At 37.2% G+C, this 21,552-nt stretch overlaps 1 protein-coding gene across 10 annotated transcripts in view; it reads right to left on the reverse strand.

The window, feature by feature from the left end:
- The window catches only part of TRPS1 (transcriptional repressor GATA binding 1), a 249,650-nt gene that overhangs the window by 190,194 nt on the left and 37,904 nt on the right, over window positions 1–21,552 (reverse strand). For 6 of the 10 annotated variants that reach the window (XM_066379380.1, XM_066379379.1, XM_066379378.1 and 3 more), the window contains one exon: window positions 12,776–13,704. In XM_066379380.1, coding sequence (XP_066235477.1) covers window positions 12,776–13,702 — 927 coding nt within the window. In that variant the 5' untranslated portion in view covers window positions 13,703–13,704. Of the gene's footprint in view, window positions 1–12,775; window positions 13,705–16,935; window positions 17,093–21,552 lie in introns of all 10 variants that reach the window. The other 4 variants (XM_066379375.1, XM_066379373.1, XM_066379374.1 and 1 more) reach the window with 2 other exon arrangements.

Consider the following 21,552-nt stretch of genomic DNA (forward strand, 5'->3'; position numbering starts at 1 on the left):
ACAGCTGCTCAAAAGTGACATGTGTGATCACTGCTCATATCCAAATCAATCCATGAGAAAAGTCTCAAGCATCTCAAAATCATTTAAAAAGTCCTACTTAATATGCAGACAATATCCCTTCAGCACACTAAGAGACATGTTTGTGCCGCTGTGGCACGAGACCAAGACTGAAGCCCATTCTTCCACTTAGAGAAAGTTGTGACCTTGGTCAAATGACTTGGCCTCTGAACAATAGCTTCCTCAATTGGGGCAACCTCTAAATTTATTTCCAATATTACAGTTCTAGGAAATGTGCATGAACACATAAACAGCTCAACATTTATGGAACATTAAGACGATCATTTACGAAGGTCTCCCACAGCCTTTGAACAAAGAATGACAATGTTTCACTTTTGACAAATGTCTCCACCCACCGAGGGCAAGCACACAGATTTCAGTCTGTCCACAGTAAAGCATCATGTAACCAGAAGAGGAAGAATGAGGCACTCTCCCAGACAGCACCTGCCAATCAGTGGTGTGATAGATGGCAAAGCCAGGACCACATGAGGACAGAGTCTATTCACCACTCTAACCCACCACTTCAGTGACTAAAGCTACTAAAGTCTGCACCAAAAAGGAATGCAAACTATATTGCAAAATTCCTCCGTCTATTTCCCAAATCACTGGAGGTGAGGAGAAACCTTGTTCTCAAAAGCAAAACGTTGAAATGAGATGCCGTCCACTCGAGTACTCTGTTCCCAAACTTCAGCTTTGAATCAAAGAGGGTAAATTCAGAAGTATCCCCTTCTTTCCTAAAAGCAGCACAGGAAGCCAGTAGACAAAATCTAAGTATGAGATGTGCTCCTTTTAGCTGCCACGTCGCTTCAGAATTGCTGCGCTTCCTAACGTGAAACGTTCTTAACTTCTGCTGGAAGAACGGGGATTCCTGAGAAGCTATGCACTTCACCGCTGTCGCTCATCTTGTCATTTTCAAGCCTCATGGTCCGTGTCCACCCAGAAAGGGACAAACAGGGAGCACAGACTTAAGGAATCCCCAAAATAGGATTTCTGAAGTGAAATTTAAATTATTACTAAACATCACAACATCCTTTGCAGTATTTATTGGACAACAACCATAAGAATCAGAAAATCCAGGCTAAGAGTGACTATCATCAGGTAAAGAGGCTGTAAAAAAAAATTTTTTTTAAAGCCATTTTGAGAGGAAAATAAGAGAAAGAAAACCTGCAGGTAAGGCATTTTGGTTCAGGATAAACTAAGCTACTGTGATAACTACATTAAATCTTTTTAGTTGGTGGTGTCTGTGTGCCTTTAAGTTGTGTTTTTTTTTATCCACGGAAAACCAGCCAACTCCATTATTTAGGATGCTTTTCATAGTTACATACTCTATGCTGAAGAGCACCTTCATACCAGTGACTGTTCTTTCCAAACCACCCAAGCAAACAAAAACATAAAGACCGCATCTGATGGCAAGAACACCAACACTGCTCTCTGTAGGTTTTCGATTTGCCTTCTTTGTAAACAATAGTAAATTATATTAGTATCTACCTTATTAAAAGCTAATATAATATTAGAATTACATACTTTACATATTATAAAGCCAACTTTGGAAAATGTTAATTCCTCAGTGTATTCCTTTTCTCGTGCAAAACAAACAAAAAATAAGCAAGCTCGAGGCAACTTTGTGGTCATTTTTACTCTTTCTCTGTAAGAGATGTACACGTAGGTCATGGCAAAACAGAACTGATGTCTATCATATAAATTCCCTTCTAAACTAAAACAAAGTTTATTATTTGAGCAGACCATACCTAAGGCCATTGACCATATACATTTGATTTTCATGACTCACAAATGTTAATTTAAAACAATTCTAAGTTAAACACTAATACACAGCAAGAACTGCTACGTAAGACAAGTGTGTGGAGTAAGAGTTTATTTAATGTCATTGCCAGGAAACAGTGCCTACACATTCAAAGAATTATCTCAAACTTTTCTAATGGTTAAACACAGCAAGGGGTAGAATAACCTTCCCCTTTTCTAACTATGACTATACTAAAAAAGAGAGCAGATTAAGATGATAAGTTTTAATCTTTCTTCTTTTGTTAATCAGGACTTTAATTATAACTCATTAATTCAGTAGTCTCTTTGATACAGATATCTACATTTTAAATTTTCTAGTAAACTGTAAATTGTTTGGATCAAACATTACAACTCTTCATTCATTCATCCAAGCAGTAACCAAGTAACTATTGAGTGTTTAACTTGTGCCTTCCCTGTGATAAACATCAGGTTACGACAATACACAAGCTAGATAGACCACATCTCTGTCTTTAAACCACTTACATTAAAAAGTCAAAATTTGTAGATAAAATTCTTTATTCACTTACACTCATCTTTACTTGCATTGGTTTGCCCCAAGAAAAGTTCAATAGTTAAAATCTGTGGAAAGACACATTATTTACTCTCTCCCCTGGTATCTTCACCTTCATGGATATAATCAATATCGTACACCTTGCCGTTTTATAGGATTATTGTGAAAGTTAAAGGAGTAAATGTATCTGAAAGTGATTTGCAAACTCTAGGTCAGTGCTGTCCAGCAGAACTTTCTGAGATGATGGAGATGTTCTGTAGTTTACCATGTCCCAGACAGTAGCCACTAGCCACATGGGGCTGTTAAGCACATGAAAGGGGGGCAGTGAAACTGAGGAACTGACTTTTAAATTTAATGTAAGGAGTCTTGATGAATTTTTCATAAATTCAGTTTTAACGAACTGAAATCTATAGAGCCCCCATGTGACTAGTGAATACCATAGTTGACAGTCCACTCTACAGTACTAGTCGCATAAACAGAATAATTACTTAATAGAATGAATTGCCTAACTGAATTTATCCTGCCAATGGGTTAAAAATATTGACTAGAGGGGAAGGGGTGAAGTCAATCAGTGATAAACTCATAATCTTGTCACTCCTAGCATTCTTAGCCGTAAATAAGAAAGTTCTATTCTGTGTTACTAAGCGAAGGCTTTGTTTATAGTCCTTTATCTTTGGAAGTAAGCAGGGACTTAATACATTCAGGTTGAATGTATGAACTCAGTATGGGAGATGACAGAAAACTCAGCATGGGAGCATACAGAGAAATCTCTCATGACGGCCCGTGAGTTATCTGGGATAAGGAAGTGACAGTAATTCATGGTCCCATTATTATTGATTCAACCTGACACATATGGGTTTCTTCAAAAAAACCCAAAAAACAGAACAATAACCTTGGCCGGTTGGCTCAGTGGTAGAGCATCAGCGCGGCATGTAGATGTTTGGGTTTCAATTCCCAGTCAGGGCACACGGGAGAAGTGAACATCTGCTTCTCCATCCCCTCGTTCTCTCTCTCTATCTCTCTCTTTCTCTTGCAGCCATGGTTCTGTTGGAGCAAGTTGGCACCAGGCACTGAGGATGGCTCCATGGCCTTGCCTTGGGCACCAAAATAGTTTGGTTGCTGAGCATCGGATCAATAGCCCCAGATGGGCAGAGTATCGCCTTATAGGGAGCTTGCTAGGTAGATCCCAGTCGGGGGTCATACAGGAATCTGTCTCTCTGCCTTCTCGCTTCTCACTTAAGACAAAAAAATAGAGAAAAATCCATCTTTCACCAGAAAACATTTAAATGACTATGAAGCCATTGCTTGTGAATTAGAGTTCTATAGAAGCACCCAGCATACCTGTTAAGGCATGAAAAAGAAACAGCTGAATAGATTCTAAAATGTTTTCCACTGATTGAGGTCACGTTGGCTTTTTATTTTCTGTTAACCTTAGGTTTTAAAAACTATTCTTTACACGTGGTATGTTCCAGAGCTTTCATTTATAATTCATAAACATGTCTTTTCACAAGGGAAATAAAAAATATAAATGGTTGGCTTTTTTAAAGGTCTTTAACCTTAATTTGTTTCTTCTCTTAATAATATGGAACAAACAAGTAAGAATAATATATAAAATAATATGTCACAGAAAAAGGCGTTTTAAAGCCTCAGAACTCCTAAAATGATACTGTAGCACCTATACTTATGTTCAATAGAACAAAAAGAGTTGTTTAAACAAACTCTTCCTCAGATGTGGTGCATTTTCAAGTACTATAATTGATAGCAACAGAGACAATTAGGAGGGTACTCAGTTAAGAGGGCTTGAGGTTATAGGCTGATAGTAAAAAAGGAAAACCTTAAAAGTAAAAAGCTAAGGTGTTAAAAAACAGTCACTGTTCAAATACTGAAGTTACAAATAACATGAAGAAATCTGTAAGGGCCAATCTCAACTGAAAATAAATATAGTCAGAATTAATGTGTTTATCTACATAGGGAATGTTTCTGCATAGTATTGTGCTTCAAAAACACTGGAGCATATAATCTATCTTAATGATGTACCTTGATAGAGACTTCCCAAAGTTCAATAACAACTCTAATTAGATGTCAATCATCGCAATCTCATGCCATCACAGCCTATTCTTTGTATCATTGGAATAACTGGACTAAAGACCCTTCTCATTTGGATTTATAAGAGCCAGAAAGTGTGTTTTCTTGGAGGGGGGACTAAAACTTAAATTACTATAAGGGGAAAATTTATGGGTAAAATACTGCCTATTCTTAATTACACACATTTTTCTTACCAGCCTTTTCATTACAATAATACAGAGTCAAGCCCCAACTGGTTTCTCATTTTCCTCAGTGTGATATTGAACTAATTGTATTCTCTATGGTTATTTGGTATTTGGGCTGATAGAATACCAACAAATCTTGAACTCAGTCTCAATCATTTGAATGATAATCTTTTTTATGGAAGGGGGGGTAGGAAATGCAAAACAAAACCAACTGCAGTGCAGGTGGGTGGATTATAAAGCTGTGTATTTTCCATGCATTGACTCCCATCATTGCCAGCTCATCAGAAAGAGACATAAAAACTGCATGTATGTCCCAAAGAGTGTCTTACTGGGGAAAACAGAGAGTCAAATCACTACGGAGCATCCTTCCTCCAGGGAAGTGTGCTTTCTTGCATGCCTGCTGTGCCTGGCACTAGGGGATACACACAGAAGTACCACAGTCCCGAACTTCAGATGTCTGTGGTTCAGTACAGAAGGCTCCCAAGTTGATCGATTACAACAACAGTGGATTATGTGCTTCTGCTGAGAGCTATAGCAAGTTCCATGACCACATAGAGGAAAAGACCTCACCTACCCTGACAGGTCAGCCAAGGCTTCCGGAAGGAGGTGACAACCCAGCTGTGGACAGATGAGTTGGCATTTGAGATGAGTCTCAAAGACAGTGGTCATGGAAAAGTTTTTCAGGTGCAGGAAACATGAGTAAAGCAGAAAGGAGGGTGAAACGGTGGAAGTCACTCTCGGGAAATGGGGAGGGAGACGGGGATGAGAGAGAATTTGGAAAAGGAATGACTTATTGGAAAGTCTATTTTTAACTATACAGGTTTAACAAAAACAACAAGCTTTTTACACAAAGTAGACTAACATTTTCTACAAAATGTAGGAAGATTGATCTATAAATAGAATTTTTAAAAATTAAAGGAAGGAAGGGAGAGAGAAAACGGGGAAAGAGAGAAGATAGAAAGAATAGAAAGGGAGGGAGAAAAAGAGGACAAAAAGGAGAAGAAATGGAAGAAGGAAAGGGGAGAACGGGGAGGCAGACAGGGGGACTGAGAAGAGAACAGAAGAGAAGGGGGAAAAGTACAGAAGGGAGGAGAAAGAAATAGAAACCACTAAGAATTTACTAAGTAAACCCAAGGGGCAGTGGCAGTAAAAGAATAAAGAAGGGAAGATTGCAACCAGCCAATCAATATTTGGGAAGGAAGTACATAGAGGAAAGAAGTTCAGGGTAACTGACATTTCTAGTGGGACTGACTTGAAAACGGCAGAAGAGAACAAACTATGGTAAAAAAAAAAAAAAAAAAAAAAAAGTTGTTTTAGGGAAGGACCTAACAGCTTCAGTTTTACACGTGTTGACTTTGAGGCGCCTGTGGAAAACCAAGTGCAGCGAGCTACCCATCAGCTGGAAAAACAGGTATTAGAACAAACGACTGTTTATTATTATAAGATTCCCAAATATGTTATTGGATTCATAAAAGAATTCAAGTGTTCTTTATTTTTTTCCCCCATTGACAGAGAGTGAGAAAGAGGGAAGGGGGAAGAGGAAGAGAGAGGAAGATAGACAATGGTGAAGCATCAACTCATTGTTCCACTTCACTGTCCCATTGTTTTTAGTTGTGTATTCACTGAGTGCTTCTTCTCGTATGTGCCCTGACTGAGGATTGAACCCAGGATCTCAGGGTGCCAGGACAATGCTTTATTCACTGAGTCTCCAGGCAGGGCTCAAGTGTTCTTTAACCCTATATTAACAGGTCATCTAAATAAATAGTAAGGAGAACAGCAGCTAAGCAAGTAAACAATTTCTGAATTCTCAAAAATCCTCTCCTTGTAGCCCACACTTCCCTCACACTCAGAATCCAGGGACATCCCACAGCTCCCAGTGTGGCTGCGGTATGCGATACACTCAAATTAGACACTCTAAAGTATTCTAATTTTTTTCACTGCATCCACACCCATTCCCATACTCACTCCTAAGCAAATGTTAAATTTTAATTACACAGCCTTGGAGAACATTAATGGGAGCTGGGTGGATCTCCTTACCATTTAATCTTCATAGAAAAACCAACGTAGACTGTGCCTAGTAACTAAAAGAGGAGAATACCACTCTCAGATCACATATTAAATCATAAATTCCTAAAACAAAGTCTTCCAAATGAGGGGACTATAAACTAATTCAAACATGTGGATGAAATATCCCTAAATTTAGGGATAAGACATTGTACCAATTAAATAAATTAAATCAAAATTTGGCCTGGGCTCAGTCTATGAGAACTAGTTTCTGTAGCAAAAGTACCAATGAAAATGAATCATAGTCACTTAAAAAATGGCAAATCGCTGCCCTGGCCAGACAGCTCAGTTGGTTAGACGGTCATCCTGAAACACAGAGGTTGCCAGTTTGAACCCTGGTCTAGGTACATACAGGAACAGATCGATGTTCTTGTGTGTGTGTGTGTGTGTGTGTGTGTGTGTGTCTCCTTTCTTCTCTCTCTAAAATCAATCAATAAATTTTTTTAAAAGGCAAATCAACAAAATTAGTTTTCAATGATTTCAATGATAAGCTTAGCAAGTTCAAATAAGGCAACATTACGTATGCTACACAGGTTAGGAAGAGATAATCTCAAAGAAATCACTTCCATCCCCCAAAATCAATGTGATTCACACATTGTAGGCGTCACGGGCCTGGTGTAACAGTTTATACCTGCTCCCTTACACGTCGTTGGCCTCTCTTCCATTGCTCTTCCAGTTGCAATAAACTCAGTCTTATATTTGGGGAGATCATATATCACAGCGGTCGGAAAGTCAGGGAGGGTTCTGTAGCCTGTCTACCCTGGTTATCATCCCATTTACCCCACTCACAAGCTTTGTGATCTTGGGCAGGTTACTTTAATTCCTCTATGCTTGTTTCTTCATTTTTTAAAATAGACATAATGGTAGTGTCAACTTCAAGGGTTTTACGAAGATGAGTTAATTAATACATGTAAAAAGCTTAGAGCTACATATGCACACACGAAACCTTTAATAAATGTTAGTTATTATTAGAAGTGAATCCAAAATTCAAGGAAAAAAAAAAAACAGAAGATACATGCAATTTTGATTATGTAAGCTAATAGATGAAAGCATAGATCAAATAAAAGTAATACAAAAAAATTAATCTTCCATTTGACTTCAAATTAAAATGAAACAAAGGTCCTTTCTGATACTCTGAAAATGTGTAACACTTACTTCAAACTTTAAAATTATAGGATGAAAAATTTAAGAGGTCTATTATGATTCTCAGAAATAGACTTCATAGAGAAAATTGAAAACTGAGAAGGAATTACTCTTTTTCTACAAACTTTCCTGTGGTTGGCACACTACTAATGTTTCTGTGTTTCCAACAGCTGCATGGGTGCTGCAATTACAATGACCCAAGAAACAAAAAGGACTGAATAATCTGTTGACTTGATATGGTTAGCGCCCCAGGCCATTACAGGATAACATTTTTATTAAGAGTTAAATAGCATCAAATTTGATTGGACGCACTGATAATCATTCCTTCTTCTAAACATTCTACCTAGAGAGAAATACTGACATTCAAGAAAGTGATACATGGTCTTTATACAATAGCAAATTAATAAGAAATCAAAGAGGAATTGACATGTATCCCACTGACCCTCATGGAACAAAGCCAAATGGAGATGTAATCATCATGCAGGTAAAGGGATTAGTAAAGATGGCCAAACTACTCAACTTCACCTAGGTGGCTACATTATCCAGCTCGGCCATCTCCATGATGAAAATAACCTGGTAAATGCCAGAACTTGCTATGTTTTACAGCCTTAGAGTGAGCATATGTTTTATTTTGCACACTTTATTACTTGTTAGAGAGACACAGTCCTGAATATAAGTATGGGTCATATGCCAAACATTCGGTTCTCTATAGACAGTCTGAAGTGATTAAAGTCTCATTCACCAGTTGTTCTAAAGTGCAATTGTCCACAACTCAGAAAAGCAAAGAAACAACTTGCTAAGATCTACAACTTCCCTCCTACTCCAGATCAAAGGAAACTGTAAGGCAAAAAATAAATATTTGGAAATAAAATTCAAGAAAAAGTCAAAATAGACCAAAATGAGATTAATGCTCTCTGAATTTTTTTTTCCCCTAGACCAAACTGTAACCTCCTGTTCAAATGCATATACTGGCATATGTTAAAGATCTATACAGCTCAGAGTTAAATATGTTGAAAATACAAAGGATGACTTTCTATCTCTAAAATCTGCTCCCCTTACTTCTAACATGATATATTGTGCAACTCTGATAAAAATATTTACAGAACAGAAATGTCGTGCTCCTAGATCAAACAGAAGACAGTCACTGGTAAGTTAATAGTGACATTCTTCCGTGAGCCTTAGAATATCATTAAGGGCCAAAATGTACTTACTAGCTGGAATCTGAGAGCCACCTCCTTGGAGGCCTGAATAGTGCAGAATAACAGAAAAGGTTTAGTAATATAGAAAGGCAACATATACATCGTGAGCATTTATAAACTTAGGATAACTAAAAGTCTTTCCCGTGGGAAGCACGACTTGACAGGACTCCAACTTTTATAACCTGGTCTGAGGGCTAAGAGTCCCCCATAAAGATGACACAAACGCTCTAATGCACAGCGTATTAAGCCCTAATGAAACAGCCCAGTCCATGCTTAACAACGCAAGCCAACATTCAGCGACGGTTTAAATATAAGCATAATAAAACAGATTAAAAAGAAAGAGGCTGTAATTATTTTTTTTTAAGAACTCAGTCTCTTGTCCTCTTATTGGTCACTATGTGAGCCTCAAAGGCTAAATATAGGTAGTAAAATTTACATGAAGGGCTTACCATTACCATTCATGCCACAGCCATTATTTTTAAAGATTTAAGCCTAGTAATTGATAAAAACCAACAAGAAAAAAATTTAAATATTGAGAAATTAACATCCAGGTCAAGTAAATTAGCTCTAAGCTAGTCAATGTAAAAAAGCACGTCTTTGGATTTCGGGGCTGGGCATGCACCTCAAAGTGGTGTGAGGGGATTTGATTTCAACAGACTCAGAAAAGACTATCCCGGTTTTATGAAGGCCCTTTAAAGTGACTTGCACTATCCAGCATGGGCTCCATCTACTATCCAGTACAAAGACACATTGTTATTTGACACTGTTTTTACAAATTTGTTATTCTTTGACTTCGTTATGTATAATAAAATTTACACAGAAGTGGATATTGTCAGTACAAATATGTCTAAGCTTCAATTAATCCCCCAAATATATGTCAAATAATCTGAACTTGGAACTGGAAATTTGAAAATTTGTTTAAATTAGTTCTTTTCCCCAACTGTATATCTCATGTTTGCACTCAACTCAAATTATTTAAAACCATCCACAGCAAACCAAAATATAGATCAAAGCCACAGAGTTCTGAAGTCCTATAGTCTGGCTCCCGTTCCTTTTAGTCTTGGCCTAAAATGTCATAAATCTATCATTAACCACCAACTGTCATGAATGTTAAAAGAGAGAGAGAAAGAAGGGGGAGAGGGAGTGAGGAGAGAGAGAGAGGAGAGAGGGCCAATGTAATTGAAAAAGATTAATGAATTGCTCTTCTATGACTTCAATTAGCTTAAATTACAGATTGATGTAAATAATTCCTAGAATTGAACGTTGATTGTAATACTCATATTTACCAACATCTTTTTATCAGAACACACACATGCCATTAACTTACCGTAAATTTCTGACAGAACTGTACTATAGAAATTCTACAGTCAGCATTTTTATCTCCCAGTTTTTCGTCTCCACACACTTCAAGTGCCAAAGAAGGATGCTCTCAAACAGAATTTCAGCAACACAGACGTGTGGGGAAAAGGGGGAGTTTCAGATGTGCTTTTATTCAGTTTATGCATCTAGGGAAGCTGTTCAATATTTATTCCAGCATAAAGATATGAATAAGTTACTTATCTTCAGACATGTTTTTGCATCAACATCTGGTGTATGTGCAAAGTATGCAAGATTAGCATTTGGCCCACGAGTATATTAAATGTTCTCTTCCCAAATTGAAGAAAAGTTCACTCTCTTTAGATTTGTTTCTAAATCCAATTATTTTTTTAAAATAATCACCCAGTTTTGCCACAGATTGTTGTTTTTTTTTTTTTCTGTGTTTAGCCATCTTGTTTCTCTTTGAAAAAAAACAAAAACAAAAGGATCTTAACAAGATTATCTTCCTGCATGCCCCTTCCTGCCACTTTCAGCCTTCTTGACTCTCTGCTGCTGGAAGAATTTAGTAGACAGCACAGTATAGGATCAGCTGTTTTATTTCTAGTTCTATTAGTTCAAACTCAGCTCACACATCTGTTTTATTTCCAAGAGCGCTGCCCAGGAAAAGTGTCCAACTCATTCTACCCAAACATAAACTTTACTATAAATAACTGAGAACCTAGCAAATAACTGTTTGGGGGAAATGGAAGTCTGTTTAAAAATCTGAATTCTTCCAAACTATGGGCCTCAGTAATCTTCATTTTAGAGCCTCCCTGACAGCCCAGATCAGCCTCCCTCAGAAGTTGTCCCCAGCGTGAACAAACTGAAACGCCAGCCGGAAACCCAGGTATTAACATCATATTACTTGCTAATTATAAAACGCTATTTCACATACAGGCATTATTCACTTCTAACCCTTTTATCTAAAACACGTATTTGCTCTCCAATCATAGTTTGACAGCAGAGTGTACCTGACATAAGGCAGTGGAATGATCTTTAATAAGACAGCAAGTTCAAAGCATATAGCTTTCATGCATAATAACTACGTTAACTTAATTTGCTGCTCTGCAGAAATAATTCTATTTGTGGAAATTCGCGAAGTCAGATGGAATTTTTAAGAGAGCTCTAAAAAGATGAAATTGGCTTCTTAAGAGTTCTTTATATCTCCTTTAAAATGATAAGATTGCCCTTCTGACATTTTTAAAGGACTTGGAAATTTCTCTTCTGGTTCACTACCTCTTATTTATAACCCTTTGCCTGCCTTTTTATTTGGCACTGGGCCAATAGACACGTCTAGATCAAATGCACTGTGCTGATTGAGTTGATAAAAATGGCTGATATTTTTAAAACTTTAGCAGGTCAATTAAGTGTGATGTAATTTCATTAGTTCTCTGATACTTTTTTTAATCACTCCTAAAGAAGGTTCATATTAAACCTAATGTGTTTTAAAATCTCCTGGCCTAAGAACACAATAAAAATGAACACACTATCATAGAATGAATACACACTTCTCAAGCTGTCTAAGAGTTTTGACTATGCTTAATATTGCTCAAAAGAAATAAATACATTTCTTTAGAGTCAGTTCTACAGTTCATTCTATTAGAAATGGTCAATTATTTTTCATTTCACATATGCCATAAACTAAGGATAGACGAGTAGATCAGAAAAGTATGCTGCTTTTAATAAAAGCTGAGATCTCAGTTACTACTCAATGCTTTCGTCAATTAGTCGTTTTTGTAACTGCAGAAAGGGATGTTTCATTGGCCTGCATCAAGGTCATTCAGGTGTCCCCAGTACTTCCAGTCACATTGACTTCTTTTTTTAATCAATGTAACATTTTATTTTCAAATTTTCACTTGCAATTATGTTGCCTTTTTCAGGACTCTATTTCTGCATCCATCAATATGATCTAGTTTGATCGGATGTTGGGCTAAGTATAAAATCAAATCCTCATCCAAAATAGAAGAAAGACTCTCACTGAAGGAAAGACGATAGCCGAAGACTTAAAATGTAAAACTAGAACAAAGCACGAATTACACTCATGAACAAACCATAAAGATTAGTGCCATGTTTGGAAGATTGAAATCAAATTACCATCAAATATGTCCAGAAATCTGAAGCCTAGCTAATTCCCTAAAAACACTTTTCCCTACATAATAGAAATACTGGGATTAATTTCCATGATGAGAGGCTCAGGACAACCCTGAGTACACATTTAGATGAAATAAATAATGAAGCTGAGACCATCTTTTCTGTTGGATCTAGCAAGCTGCCCCTTTGCTATTAGGAGCTTAATTTTAACACGCCTATGGGAATTCACATTTCATTACTAAAAACTTTTTGCGTACCAAAAGATTACAATACAAAGCACAAACCTGTACATCATAGGTCCCATTTAGTAAAACAGGCCTTGAAGAATTGATATCCTGCAGCACACCAGAAAGCATGGAACGGTTGACCTTCTGGAAGTCTTTGGAATGGCTGAACTGCACCATGTTATGAAGGGCTAAGATTTTGCTGTCCAGCTCAGCATCTTGCCTGGTGCGGTTATGCAGTCCTAAGTGATACTTTCGGAAGTGCTTAATCAGATCCGTGGGGTCATTGCCATAGTAACCGTATCCACAGATATTGCATTTAAAGTCCTGAAGCTCTGGAGACAGAGGTGCCGGGTCTGGGTTGTCATTTACCAGTAAGTCAGTTTTGGATTTATTCAGTCTTACACCCCCATCTGAAGGCACTTGTGGGTTTTTTGAGGCCACTGAAACTGGGCTTGAGCCTTGACAATTGGCCTGACCACTCTGAGCTTGCCCCGTTTCCTCGGTAGCCTTTGGCGACATCTTATGATCTTCTTTTGTCTCCAATGAGTCCCCTGATGGGGCGCAGGCCATATCTTGAGGGTCATCTGCCTCCGTTCTTTGAGGAGACTTCAAGGGTTCACAGACTCCCCCAGCAGCTGGAGACGAGAAAGCCAACATATTTCTATCTGTCACCTCATCATGTGGGTAGGAGGGAAGGTTTCCTCCCTTATTGGGGTTTTCATAATTGAAGCCAGGCTTCTCACTCAGGACTGAGCTTTTTAAGTCCTTCTTACTGCTAGAAGATGGATCTTGGACATGCAAGCTGTGTTCCTCCTTATTGTTTAGTTCTGCCGCATCACTCTGATCCGTATTTTCTGACATCTGATCTGCAGATAATTCTTTGTTCTTTCCAGATACCTTGCTTTCTGTACTTATAGGCTCCAGGGTCTGGCCCTCGTCTTCGCTAGCAACGTTTCTCAGAGGGGGGTTCTTTTTCCGGACCATATCTGTAAAAACAGAAGGGCAAGAAAGATGTGGGATAATTTAAAGGTTGCAAACATATTATCTAATCGAGAACATTTTACTTTCTCTATTCAAGGCTTTTATAAGGTGTATAATAAAAAACTACCTCCAAGAAAAAAAATCAGTTTGAAAAAACAGCAAAAAATTGAGACTAAAGCCAACAATTTATATTTAGGATATGTTTGTCATAGAGTGGCTCAATTTAAAATGGTTTTATGAATACTAAAGGATTAATGATTACTAACTATCCTTCGTATTAGCTATTCTTGCCAGCCAATTATATTTTTTTTGCTCAATTTCTTTCTTTAGTAGAGACAGTGATATACATATACATAAATAAATACTGTATATGTATATATATGTTTACATATTTATGCATGTTATAGATTATGTAGAATGTACATACATATTATGTTTATAGATTATATATACATGTTTATGTTTATCAAAAATAGAGTACATGTTTATTTTTATGATATGTATGTGTATATAAACAACAGAAATTAGAACTCAATATTGTTACACATTACAACTGAGATATAATATAGTTTCCACCAAAATATCATCATAGTAAAAAAAAAAAAAATAGATCTAGCATGCGATAAAGAAAGTAAAAACTGCCCCACTGCTTTCAAGAACGGAGGATAACACATGTTTTCTCTCTGCCCTGAGGTGAAATTTCTTTAAGCTCCCCTTCAGGGGGGTTGTCTGAAAGTTAGGAGAGGACCCGGAATGGTCACAGTGGCCAGGGTGGGTTTCACTGGACTCTCTCCAGTATTATGGGGAGCCCACCTAAACCCCAGTTTCCATGTTCAGCATGACGGAAATAGTACCCATTCCACCATCAGGAGCACACTGCAAGTTGACGAAAGTGAGATCTTACATTAAAGCATATGACATTCTCATCTTATAGATCAAAATGGCAAAACTGGGCAATTCACAATGGTTTGCCTTCTCATGCTAGCTCAGCTATGCCTTTCACATTAGCGGCATCAGTGGACTGGGTCAAAATCAGAATGCTGTGACAAATTCCCCCACTAGGTTCTGGTGAATCAGAACTCCAAGGGTATAAGGAGATAAGGAACAGTTTGTGTTTTGTTAATAAAAAAGTACAGTAAATATATTTTTAAAAATTTAAAAATATATACAGTGAAGTCACAAAGGCTGGTTGAAGACAGGTTTGTGGCCTGTGGCTGAAAACCAGTGAGTGCTGTGTGAGGCGGTCACCCCAAATGTCTCTTGGAAAACTCCACCTGTGACAGACTCATACCCAAGCCTTCTTTGTTTGCCAACTCTGTCACAAGGACAGATTTATCAGAGTTCGTTACACCATGATTATCCACAATGTCCTGAGAAAATCCAAATTAATGACATGTTTTAGTCACTTTCATCTATAATTTCTCACAAGGGCTAAGGGGATCACACGGGCCTGGGATACAGGGTGAAACTTTGCTTCTAAAAAGCTGGTGAAGCAAAGTTTTTACCACGTGAACCACTGAACCAGGATAATGTACTAGTTAGAGTATAAGAAATGATTTATAAGGTAAAAATTCACTCTATTGAATAATTTCAAAAATAGTGTAACTGTACTTAAAGAGTCCGTTGCTTTTCTTATACACAAATAGTGTTACGTCATCAACTCTTCACAGAATCTCCTTCTTGGAACAACAACAGCAACAACAACAAACATTTCTAGGAGAAGTGCTGAAGTCTGGAGGGAAGGTCATGGGCAGTGTAACACCTGCCTGGCCTCTGAGGAGCGGGGCAGGGGAGGAATGTGGTCTTCACCTTGAGGTCAGTACCGCTAGACCCTCCAGCCGGAAGACCGGGTAACTAATTCACTCTTTAATGTTTGCATTTTAGTGTCTTATTTTTTGATGTCAATGTTTTAGGAGACATCTACTTTTCCATCAGAAGTGGCAGAAGTTGGGAACTTGTACCAACACATGTTAGCCTGGAGGGCAATTTTACTGGTAGTCAACGAAAGGAAGACTAAAGAGGAAAGGAAACAAAAGAATAAAAGGGAAGCTTAAGAAATCAGTTCTCATTGACAATGCAAGAGTCTGAGTAAAAAAATATACCGTTTCAATTCGGGTTATACTAGAGAACATTCTAGATTATGGAGTATCAGCCGTTCCTGCATATAAAAATGTGGTGATCGGTACAGCACTGCCTGCCTTTCCCTCCAGAACTTCCTGTTGGTTTTCTCCAGTGCGCCTCTCTTTAGAAACGCCGCAGTTTAATCTTTCCTTGCCCAAATACTGAAAAACCACACCATTTAACTGCTAATATTTTATCCTTCATGTATATAAAATCTGGCAATGATACACCAAAAGGAAACAAGGTTACCCAAGAAAGATAAAAATCTAAATGAAAGCTGTGAAAAAATGAGAATGAACTATTCCAATTCATTAATATTCTCCTTCCATGAAATTGAGAGATGGTGGTTTATGCCCATATATTAATGTCAAGGTAATTACGAAAAACAGCAACATTTTACATAGCAAGGAAATGAAGAAAAGTTACTTCAAAATGAATAGCCATAAATATGTTAATATCGAAGAAATGAACTTATTTTTCAGAACAAAAAAAATGGATCTTGCTCATTTATTGTTATGAAGAAAAGCAAGGGTCATAGTTTAAACAGTTCTTAACCAGCATCTATAGTGACTGAGGGAAAATATGATTTAATTAAATTATTCTCCTTTCAAAATTCAGTTCCTTCATCTACCCAAGAACAGGCCTTTAAAACCCACATGACTCACTGATTCCTTATGTTGAATAGAGCTCTTAATAATATATATCGCAAAGAATGTTAAACTGCTAAAACTTCAAAGAAATATCATAAAGGTCATTTGGGTTTTGTTTTTTGTTGTGGGGGGATGGAGCCTGTTCTTTTTAGTTGCGTTTAAAAAAAAAACATATCGTGGTTAATTTAGTTGACTACACTTTGAAGTAGTTATAGAAAAAAATAACTTTTTTTTTACTGAAATTATATCACCATAATTTTTCAGAATGACATATTATGTAAATATAAGCACATTTGCAATACTTCTAAGTGGAAGAAACTCCCCTAACAAATCATAAGTTAGATACCGTAAGACTACAGCCACCCTCAAGTTATTTTTAAGACAAATAACAGATTGTAAGACGTTTCACTGTGTGCCAAGAACTTTTCCAGTTAACATGTTCACTTGAAAAAATAGATCACATACTTGTAAAATCATACCCAGCATTGACTTCATAAGGCATGTGGCGCTAGAATGGTTTTTACAATATTAATTCTATTAGTCAACTAGCAGGAGGCTAATGCAATTGCCTTAGAAGATGCTCGGAAGACACAGAAGACATTTTGAGAGCTGATCTGTACATCTGCAAAACAAAACAAAAAAAATATATTTTCCTTCCAAAATGATGTAAACAGACTTTAATGCATCACACCTCAAACACATTGCTATCCCAGCCGCACAGGCTGTTTGCAAGATACCTGATAGAAAGCATGAGTGAGCCTTGAGCAAGGTCTTCTCCAGCCCCCGGGTCTCAATAAAGCAGCAGGAGAAGAACGAACACGATATAAAAGATAATAGAAGTCATTTTCACAGCAGCCGGGGTTGTTTGTGAAATTATTGAATCTAAAGCCCCGAAAACCCTAAGCATCAGGATACTTACCTACATTAAGGTGGGAATCAAAGTTCTTAAATAGTAAACATGGAGGGCACATGCTTCTGGACAAGATACAAAGTGCACTTGCTGAGACTGCAGTCACAGCCATAGAGCAGCGGTGCCTTCACCAGTCCCTCGGGGACGCACCGCACCAGCGTATATGCCAGGTACTGAGAAGAGACCTCTTTCAATGCCTCATTCATTCTGTGTCAGGTCTTCTACTTTCACTCTTGCTAAAATACACTTATAAAGTTGTGATTAAACTAGCTCAAAACCACCATTACACCATTGTTTTTTATTATCTGAATAAAATTACTGAGACAGATATTGCATTAATGGTCCCAATACAATCAGATGTACCATAAATATAAATATGTAAATGTTATAAGTAAATATATGTGTGTATTTATATATATGTATATATACATGTATGTGTGTATATATGTATGCATGTGTGTGTGTGTGTGTATATATATATATGAGACTTACTTATTAGTTTTGGCAACTCCATTTTAATGTTTTTATTCTCCTATACTGACCATAAAAAAAGTTTGAAATGCCAATTCCGGTAGGTCCATTATAAACAACCATTTAGATAATGGGGCCAAAATGAATTGGATACAGAGAAGATGAAGAATTTAAATGATAGCTACAAGGCTCAAAATGGCTAATTTTAGTCCTCTAATTGTGAGATGAAAAACTAACCTGCAGGCTGGGGAGAGGGGACTTTCTCACATCCATATCATTCCCCACCTACAAAAACACATGAATGCTCTGTTAGAGGCAGATATGACCTGAATGCACATTATGTGCCAAGACAGGTAAGCAGGTTAAAAATATATTTAGCTTCCTAAAACTCCTCTATTTTTATTAATTTTCTTTTCTTTTCTTTTTTTTTTTTTTTTTTTTTTTTTTTTTTTTTTTTTTTCCATTTTTCTGAAGCTGGAAACCGGGAGAGACAGTCAGACAGACTCCCGCATGCGCCCGACCGGGATCCACCCGGCACGCCCACCATGGGGCGACGCTCTGCCCACCAGGGGGCGATGCTCTGCCCATCCTGGGCGTCGCCATATTGCGACCAGAGCCACTCTAGCGCCTGGGGCAGAGGCCACAGAGCCATCCCCAGCGCCCGGGCCATCTTTGCTCCAATGGAGCCTTGGCTGCGGGAGGGGAAGAGAGAGACAGAGAGGAAAGTGCGGCGGAGGGGTGGAGAAGCAAATGGGCGCTTCTCCTGTGTGCCCTGGCCGGGAATCGAACCCGGGTCCTCCGCACGCTAGGCCGACGCTCTACCGCTGAGCCAACCGGCCAGGGCTATTTTTATTAATTTTCATTACCGAGATGTAAGACATTGTATTTGCAAAAATCTAAATCCCTACTCTTAATTATTTCCTTCTAAATTAAAACTTAAATCTAAAAGCATTCTTTGCATCCTTAATAAGAGTTTCTTATTTAAAAAAAAATAAGGTCCTGTACTATTTCTATGTTGCAGTATCATTTAGACAGTTTTATGTAGTGGAAATAATCAGCATTAGGGCTTAAAATATAATTCTGGTAACTGCTTTATCTCACTAATTAAAATGTTTAAATATGTAAGAAAATATCTTTTTTCTGTAGAGGACTGTGATTCATGTTCTCAGAATGGCACCTTCTCAGCAAAGGAATCTGAGTTTCCCATTATTACCAAGATATTGTTAATTAACAACTAAAAACTTATTTTTATTTCATATACATATATTCATATATCTTCATATATATAAATGCGTACACACACATTTGTGAAATATACTTGCTCCAAAAAATCTTGCACAATCAAATAAATTACTCAAGAAATCAAATGCCACATTAGTTTAAAAAGAGAACTGAGACCATATACCGATCCAGTTCAGGTGAGAGCTAGGGTTTATTTCCATTAGATGAGAAATTCTGTGAAGGTAAGAGCTATAAATTCTATGTTTTTAGACACACCTTGTCCCTAAAAAAGTAAAGACTCAAAACCTAAGGAGTAAGCCTGGTACAGCAGGTGTGTGTGTGTGTGTATGTGTGTGTGTGTGTATTCAGTGTCTGAATCTGATTCAGATCACCTGCTGATGTGACCAAGTGTGTGTGTGTGTGTGTGTGTGTGTGTGTGTGTGTGTGTGTGTGTATTCAGTGTCTGAATCTGATTCAGATCACCTGCTGATGTGACCAAGCCTCCTCACTTTGCTGAGCCTCTGTTTTTAATCCCTACAATGAGGGAATTACCAATAATTTATTTCTAAACTGCAGCCTGCCTCTAAGACTCGATAACAGTTCTGTTTAATGGTTTAGGCACTTCGGAAAATGTTTTAATATTTTACCTTTGAAAACCTTTATCTAATGTCCTTGAAAGATGTTACTATTAAACCTCCAGCAACTAAGGGCAACAGAAACCCCACTGTTGTTTACCATTCATTCAGATCCTTAATTCCCCAGACACTTCATTCATGCAGTCATTCATTCATGCAGTCATTCATTCATTCATTCATTCACTCGTTCATTCATTCAAATAAAGGTACGTCCAGCACCAGCTATATGCCAAACACATCTGACAAGCTGACTTTAATTTTATTATTCATCATTAATTTAGGGGATATTTTTTAAAAGGGAAGAAAAAGACTATAAGCAGCGCCTCTTTCTCAAAGAAGATGAAAACTTTTGAGTATCTTTCCAAACATCATTTCAAATACATATATCCTGAACAAGATTAAAAAGTGAGGGGAGCAAGACACTGTAACCTGACCTCCGTCCCAAATCCTGCTGAGTATGATTTTTATTATAAGTAGCAGTTCTTATCATCATAGTATATAATACCACATGATATTTTCTTACTATTTTTCCATCTAATAAAACTATCAACTGTTTGGAATCAAAGCTTAACACACAAAGGAAAGACATGATAGTCTTCTCCTTAATATATGTTTCTACCATGCCTGTTTATATCAATCGTCTGAGGACTGAGTTATTAGTTACACATTTCATGAAGCTTTTATTAAAAAATTAAAAGAAATAAAAAGAACAGTGAGTTGTTTCTTTTGATCAAAAGTCTCCCACAAAGAATTTAAAGAATTAAACAAGTGATAGCAAAATAAAAGGAAGGTCAAGTATGGGGCCTATAGCAAACTAGATAGCTTCCATATGAACAACATATAAAGTTCAGTTTTTCAAGAACATATGTGTTTGCTCATTGGGTTAAGAAAAAAAATTTGAATGCTGTCTACTCCATATATACAGATCAAAATCAGATTGCTTAAGTGAACTATAAAATGCAAGAGAACATTGTTTATCCAATTCACAAACTCAAGAATTGCTTAGGGAATTTAAATGTTTTCCATTCCTTCCGATTCTAAGGCAATACTTCAATGGTAGATGGCTTTTTTGTAAACGGCTTCAAACTTCATAAACCCAATGTCTAATCCTGTTCTTTGCTACCCATGTCTATTTCGTTTGCCCTCTGAATTGATTGTTGCTGAATCTTTCAAGGTATTTTTGGACATCTTAAATCCTGTGGAGATTTAAATGTCATCACCTTCAAACTACTCCCATCAAATAAATCTCTTATTAATTCACATCAAATTAATCCAAAATGATCCCTTCTATTAACATATGCTCCAGAGCACAAAGCCCATTAATAGTCATCTGGACACTAGAACTAAGACCAGCTCCTCTGACATAAAATGCACACTATTTAGATATCTTATTTCAAAGAGTTGTGATGCTGGCCCAAACACATTGTATTAGGCTCTCATTTCACCATGCTATGCCCGCTATATTTTAAATATCTCATTTCAAATGTACTAGCCTAGGTAAAAGAAGATAGTCTGGTAATAATGTCACATGTGACAAAATAAGTCTCAAACAGAGAAAGAATTTCATTAACTATTTCACTGGTATATAAACAGATACAAAATTTACATGTGGCATGTAAAAACTTTATGATAGAAGTCTAAATTAATATATCTTAGGAAAAAATGAAGCAAGTACCAATTTCACTAAATGGAATAACTAAAATAAAGCAAGTATATACTGCATGGATCGTTGCAAGGAAAGGGGAATTACTTTTCCCTTTCATAACAGGTGAGAGGCAAATGTATTAAAAGCTCTGATTTGAATAAGATCACAATTTCACTAAGCAAATTAAGAAACATTACCAT

The sequence above is a fragment of the Saccopteryx leptura genome, chromosome 3, assembly GCF_036850995.1.
Source record: "Saccopteryx leptura isolate mSacLep1 chromosome 3, mSacLep1_pri_phased_curated, whole genome shotgun sequence".
In the NCBI taxonomy this organism is placed as follows: Eukaryota; Metazoa; Chordata; class Mammalia; order Chiroptera; family Emballonuridae; genus Saccopteryx; species Saccopteryx leptura.